The sequence below is a fragment of the Poecilia formosa genome, unplaced genomic scaffold (genome assembly GCF_000485575.1).
Source record: "Poecilia formosa unplaced genomic scaffold, Poecilia_formosa-5.1.2 Scaffold2, whole genome shotgun sequence".
Taxonomy (NCBI): Eukaryota; Metazoa; Chordata; class Actinopteri; order Cyprinodontiformes; family Poeciliidae; genus Poecilia; species Poecilia formosa.
The window spans coordinates 2,152,348-2,159,660 of record NW_006799941.1 but is presented as its reverse complement, the minus strand read 5'-3'; the positions used below and the strand labels follow the sequence as shown (position 1 = coordinate 2,159,660).

The 7,313-nt window shown below is 35.8% G+C and overlaps 1 protein-coding gene across 1 annotated transcript in view; it reads right to left on the bottom strand.

Moving 5' to 3' along the window:
• Nucleotides 1-4,542: 4,542 nt before the first annotated feature.
• Nucleotides 4,543-7,313, bottom strand: part of iars1 (isoleucyl-tRNA synthetase 1) — a 49,384-nt gene continuing 46,613 nt past the window's right edge. The window contains exons 33-34 of the mRNA XM_007549261.2: nt 6,742-6,894; nt 4,543-5,521 (exon numbers count right to left, since the gene is read on the bottom strand). Of these exons, the coding sequence (XP_007549323.1) occupies nt 5,439-5,521; nt 6,742-6,894 (236 nt within the window). The 3' untranslated portion in view covers nt 4,543-5,438. The remainder of the gene's footprint in view (nt 5,522-6,741; nt 6,895-7,313) is intronic.

Here is a 7,313-nt window from a genome sequence, read left to right as displayed (position 1 = left end):
TACGGCTCCTTTTAATGTACAGATGTTCTCTACATCTACATGTGGAAGACGAGCACAGTATCATTAGAGCCTGTTTGAAAAACTTACTGGACCATGTGCGCTATGTCTTTACTAAGTTTAACCGAGAAAAAAAAACAGAGGGAACATTTCCTAAAACTCCTAATTTGAAAAAACTCAAAACCTTAAATAACTGTGGCACAGATGATTAGTAGTTTAAAGACACGAAAGATATGTACATCTGCAGATGAATACATAAATACTTAAGTTTAAGCAGATATGAACTGTCAAAATATGTTTTTCTTTTATTTACGGCTGGGGGGGCTGATCAGTTCGCCTGTTTGATTTTTAAACAGTTCTCCGTTTAACTGATTTGGCCAGGTTTTAGGAAAGACAAATTCTTTTTGGCATGTTAAATGCTCTGTAAAAAATTTTTACTTATCAATTACCTTATTGTAGTTTCGAAACTGATCTAGTTATAGAGTAAAATTTTTCTGATGGTGTGTTTTGTAACCCGTCCAAAGCTATACAAGAGTCCCTCTGAAAAATGGCTGCCAAATCTCGTCACAATAATCATGGTAGCTTGGATTTGACAACGATCAACGCCAACTGTTGTGAAACAGTTGGCGTCGCCAAGACGTCATTTGAACAAAATTTAAAACTAAGTACTCAAAAGCGGTCAAACAACAGCAGCTCGGATGTGCTATTCTCTTTTACCGTGCCGTTTATTTCTGACTAGCTAGTTTGGTTTAACAACACTGCTGTTTGTTAGCGGATTTGGTCGAGACGTTAGCTTTAATAGCTTTAATGCCACGTGAAAACATTTGATTAATTACAGAGCCCTCGAGGGTACATGGGAAATTTTTGAGTTCCCTCGCAAAACCTTTGCGTTCCCTACAGTCATAGACATAATATAAGTAATAATATATAATATATATTATGTCTATGCCTACAGTGCTAACCGACAATCCAAAGACAAAAATTACTTCACAGGTGGCTCACATTTTTAAAGATGGCTGCCAACAGTGGAGCTGGTCGGAATTTGTTGAAACGAACTACACCTAACCATAAACATAATATGCACCTAACAGTTATCACATGTTAGAGCAGACAAATTAATTTTGCGATACTAAATATTATTTGAAAACATTTTATTTATCGCTTACTGACCTGGATTTTGAGGAACAAAGTGAATATGACAGTTCACCAGCGAAATGTCCCCTGTATAATATGGAGAGTGAATAATGCCAAATTACATTAGACTTATAAAATTTAAGTGTCATTACTTCAGTGTTTTTTTACAACTGAAAATAAATTAGTAAAAACAAATTAAATGTGCCTCAATTAAATGATTTCATTTTTTAAAAGTACATAGTTATTTCATAAATATATTCCTGAGCTGAAGCACATCATGAATTATTTAAATTGTCAACTTGACCCATTAAACTCCCAACGACTAAGGAGTTCAAACAGCAAATCAACAGCAAGAGACAAAACTTTCACATTTGTTATGTCTCGAAGGTCAATATATTTGCTGAAAAGTGCAGAAATAACTCCAATAATAAAAATAACTTCAAAAATAACTGGTTTATATTTGAAGTTTATAAGATAAACTTTAAATATTCATACATTTATAAAAAAAAATGTGTGGGGAAAAATAGTATTTTTTAGAAAAATTTGATTATTAAATCACACTAAACTTTTGTTTTAGTTCAGTTAGAAAAAAAAGTACTTTTTGTTAAATTGAGATTTTTAAGCAAATTTGCATTACTTTCAATAAATTTTTAAATTTACATAAGATTACTATGCCTTTTAATAATTTTAGAAAAGTCAGATAATGAGGACGTAATGTTTTGTAAGTATCTGATAGGAACATTTGAATTAAATGGAAGACGAAGTGATCATATTTTAAGGCAACAGCTCAAACATACTTTTTCTTTGTGCGACATTATGGCAGAATCAAAAGAAACCAAGCAACATTTTAATGGACAGACTTGTGAAGCTCAGCACAACTTACTTATACTGGGTTTAATTTCCTGATGGCTGACTGTGCCACAATCATCTGTTCCAACATGTACATATAAAAATCATAAAAATGTCCAGGCGTCAAAACATTTAGGAAAGAAACGGGTCTTATGTACCAGAAATTAACATCAGAAACCTGCGTAAACCATCGAATACAAGCCAAAAAATATTAAGATGCTGACTGGATTTAACCCATTAAATAGTTTTTCTGTTGTTTTCTTTTTTTTTTTTCATTTTCAATGATCCAGCAAGCCTGTTGCTTGTAGCTTAAATAACTTTTGCATTATTTTATTAACCCTGAGCTCACACTATTTGCATCTGACATTACTGCTGCTATACGTCTACTTTGATCCGCTTATCCTCCTATTTTAAGGTACATTTTCAGCTGTCATATTGTAGTAGGCAACATGCAGGGAGTTGAAAATTGATTTAGTTTTCCATTACGCAGCACATATTTCTTCAACACAGATTAGCCGCAAACATGCCTTACTGGCCTACATCTTTAAGAAAACACCGCTGCTTTTGTGAGCTACAGCTAAACTGTTTTTTTTTTGGCAGTCACTGTTCACTGAAGTTTAGCAAAGGAATGCTTAGGGGATGCTGATTGCACTAAAGGGTCGGAAAGAGACGACAAACACAAAATCCATGTTTCTGCTGTCCAACTGTGGATGCTGCGATATATCATGAACTGCATCAGTTTACGATACAATGCTGGTGGTGATGCAGCCTGCAGGAGATGAATGGCTATGAGATTTAGCAGAGTAGAAGATTAATACTGTACTGAGTTTTAATTTGGATGTACATTAATTATCAATTTGTAGTCAGCCATTGCACAGATAATTACAAGCAGCAGTGCCCTCAGCAGTTACCTCAACCTCTTTGTTAATCAAAATCAAAGAGGCTGCATCTCTACATACGCAAAACGCCAGTGAGACACCGACTGGTCTTACAGTGGTAGCTAGTACCACTTTAGCATTTCGTGAAAAACCAAACATGAATATCGAAGTATTTGTTCTATTTTTTTTTTAAATTACTGGTCATGTTTTGTTTTTGTTTGTTTGTTCTTTTTTGCAGGACCATTTAGTAGAACATAACATCTGAAATTAACACCACTCTTTTTGATATGGTGGAAGTGAACTAAAGAAAAAAAGTCAGGGTAGCAAACAGAACCTGTAGGATGTGGAACAAGTATACATCAAAATTACCATCCCACACAGAAAAGCCATACAGCTTTCTAAAATTTTAATTGAAAATTATATTAAATGTAAAATTTTACTAGGAAAATTACAATAGATTCAATGGTTGGTGCAAAGGCTGCTTCGTCTAAACCGGTGAAAATATGCTGTACAATTAAATGACTCAAGACTAGCCTCATGTAAATGATTGTTGAAAGGAAGCCTTAAGCACATATATATTTCATATTGTGATACATGGTAGTGGCAGCACCATGCCATGGGGATGCATCTTAAGTGCAGGGAAAAAGATGGACTGAGTTGTTGAAAGATTTGAGACGAGGGTGGAGGAAAATTGGGCAAAAATGTCATCCTCTAGATCTGTAAGGAAGGTAGAGAGATACACTGAAAAAACAGTTTCACAAAAGACTGAATCACGCAACCTTTTCAGATTCTGTATGTTTGTGCTGTCCAACTGCAGAAATATGCAGCTGGACAACATTCTACCCCCACTGTGTAGCGGTATAATGTTAAACCATGCATTATTTGCCTTCCATTCCCAATTGTGCATTCATCTACTGCAGGGATGATCCAGTCCAGGCGTATCCTGCAATTTTTAGATGCATCCTCTTCTCCAACTACCTGGAAGAAAGGAATGGCTTGCTACAATGCCTCTGCACAGCTGAATGCTATGCTGATGAGGTAATTCAGTCCCTTAATTCAGGTGTTGGAAAAGAGATGCAGCTGAAAGTTGCAGGTCAGCAGAACTTGAGGGCTGGATTTGGGCACCCCTGGTATGTTAGAAAAAGTCTGAACAAAATACAAAAAATAAATAAATAAAAAGAACATTTTTAACTTGCTACTCTAAGACATTGTCTTAGATATGCTGTGATGGTTGAAGGCCTTGGTATCTCTATACAGCACCAGGTTAGTAGAATTATTCACTTTAAGCAATGTGGTTGTAAGCTGTAGTTTCATTACTGAGGAATAAATGTGAGCGTTTTCGCATTTAATTCAAGTCAAGAAAGCAAAGTACTTCCCCAAATCTCATATTCATATTTTTTCTGTACTGCTGTGAGCTCCTATAATCCACTTTATTGTATTTGTTCTCTGACCTTGCTGCTAAACTAAATCAAAGTCGGTCAAAACGTCCCAGCCTAAATAATAAAAGTGAGACCCATTTTTATAAGACTGCAATGAAGTCAGACTGCAGAGTCCCACACATTGTGTCTCCCTCTGCCATTAGGAAGTCTGAGAACAGAAAGAAAAGAACATGTAGATTCTTAGTCACCTTTGATTTATTCTTCTTGTCGCTTAAAATATTACATTATCCATTCGTTGCTTCTTCTTTTTTTTAAATGACAGAACCCTTTGTGTCCCTGAAGTACAGCAGCCCCCAAAATCCATTTCACCCTTTAAATACCCCCTTCATTGTCTGAGAACTCCCTCTGTAACGAGCACAATAGGTTTATCTGTTAAATTCACAATGGCCCAAATTCCTTTCGCAATTATGTGCCAAAATATAATTACTGTGGACTAAGCACACTGCAAATAAGCCATGAAGCAAAGTAACCTGCATCATTACCATAATAAAGAAAATCAGCCATCGGTAACAGTGACAGTTAATCGAGTTAGACCATTTCCTGGAACCTTTCCTCAAATGAGTTACTGAGGAAAAAAGAAATATTCTAATATGGCACGAATGAACCTTTGACATTGTAATTTCAGAGTTTCTCACTTTGCTCCAAACTGTTTCCAGTTGGTGATGACAGCTTCTGTCAGCAGCGGATGATCTATGCAGAGTTTATTCCCCTGTAAGTAGGAACAGTCATGCAGACGTTGTGGTGGGTTGATCCTCAAGTGAAGCGTGTAAACTGTTGGCCCACCAGAAGCAGATCCAGCATCTGTGAGTCACTCGGCTGGCGGATGAATGTGAGAGTCTAATAAGATGTCCTGTGGTCAAGGACAAAAATCTACACCCGAATGGTTCATCAACACATATATTCAGAACGCTGTTTAACACATTTAAACATCTTTTAAAACATGGACGTGTTTTTGAAGTCAAGCTGTTGAGTGAATTTGACAGATAAACCTCGTTTGAATCGGGTTTTTCAAAGCAATAAAAAAAAAGGATCTACACATTTTAAACTGTAATTTACTTCTTTTGCATCATTGGGGGGGTTAGAAAACTCAGCTAAAGGGATCATTTCAAAGACAAATGTCCTTTAAGTGGCTTGGGTTGGTCTATGCTTCAGCGGTGGTTGGAAAAACTCTCACAAACAGAGTTTTGGTGTGGAGAGATTTTACCGATGATTCAGCAGGCAGTTCTGGAAAAAAAAAAAAAGAACAAATATCCATATATTACATTCATACTTGGAAACATTGTTGTTTTTGTAGGACTTGGCGAGATGGGTCAAAAATAAAAGATCTTTTTTACCCATACAAAATCCAATTTTCAATATTAATAAAAAAGAAAATTATCTTTTGTTCGAAAAAAAGAAAAATACAAATGAAATAAAATATTTTCAAAAAATTTTTTTTATTTCAGTCATTCCTTCTGGCAAATGACCTGAATTCAAAGTTTGAATAAAAAAAATAAAATAAAATAAAGTAAACTTTACAAGCAGAAAATTGGATTAATTGATTAAAATTAAAATTGATTTATCACTCAGCCCTACTTTCAAGACAATGTAACATGACATGATCTCTTAAAAATGCTTTACAATTTCCAAAGTTTAAATTGAAAAATAGCTTTAGATCATGCATTATTAGCATGTAGTGCTGCACAATACGTTTGGAAAATATGATCAGCATTTGTTGAAAGGAAGCCTTAAATGACAATTTCACATAGAATATTTGTTGGCTGTTATGTTCCAAGTATCATAAAAACACACTTTTCTTGGCAATGCAACATTCAGCTTGACGGATAGAGCCTCTCCGACAGGTGAGATTAAAAAGTCACATCTAGTGACTGAAGTGAGGTAAATGTTGATTATGAATAGGTGCTTTCCTTCAATCTTTACTTAGTAAAACACGTGCAGCTCCTGCTGCGATGTTTTAAATAAATGTATTCAACTAACTTTAATAATTCAGAAGATGGAACTTTAGTCCACTAGATATAATTCAGACTCCGCAGGTCCTTTTCTTTTGCTGATTTTAATTTGGAAGTGAAGTTTAAGCTCGCAGACAAAAAAGTTGTTGCAGCCTAAAATAATGCAGCATAATCAGAATGTGAGCAAAATTTAAAGTTTAAAAGTATAGGCTGTTGAAAATGGCTGTGTCCACTGCACTGTGAGCATTCTGCTGCTCAACTGTGTGAGATATTTTAGAGCTAAGACAAACAAAATGCACAATATGCATTCCAGTATTTTGTGCAAGAGCATTACAAGTTACTGAGGAACATTTACAATCTAGAAAACGCACCAAGAAACTGCTGCTACAACTAACTCCACGTAAAACAGCTGCAGTCACCATTGAATGTTGTCGTCTCCCTAAAAATAGTTGAGTTTTGTTTTATGGTCATTGTTAATTTTGCTTTGAACATTACCACTGGTAAGATGGTGGTCCAGGTAGAGTTTGATGCGTCTGCCGCGGAGGCCGAAAAGCTTGGCAGCCTCAGAGAGCAGACCGGAGTGGTCGAGCTCATTCCGACCAACTGGGTTCACCAGCAAGAGGGTGCCAGCATCTCCAGCCTGGCACTCTAAACCAGAGAGAAAGCGCGATGTGAGTAACACACCACAGTCACAAATTTGTAATCAACCAAATCAGTGGGAAAGAAAGACCAAGAGAAACAGTGAAAGGGACTAAACATGGAGAAAAGAATGAAAACTTGCATATTTACATTCAAAGACTGTATTTTATTAGCTGCATAGTAGCTGGACACCTTTTGTAAAAACCTGTTCAAAGTTACAGTTTATTAATAAACTGAAATGAATAACTGGAGGATTTTGAGGTGATGAATAAAAACATAGATGCCACTGATGTATTTACACAGTTTTATCTTTCTAACGTTACTTCGCCAACAGCTCTGACAGAACTGTGCAGGGACAAAAATATAGATTTGTTTTAGCTGCTTCTGCAACTGAAATCAAAGAGCATCAATCTTCCAAAGTTCCTGAG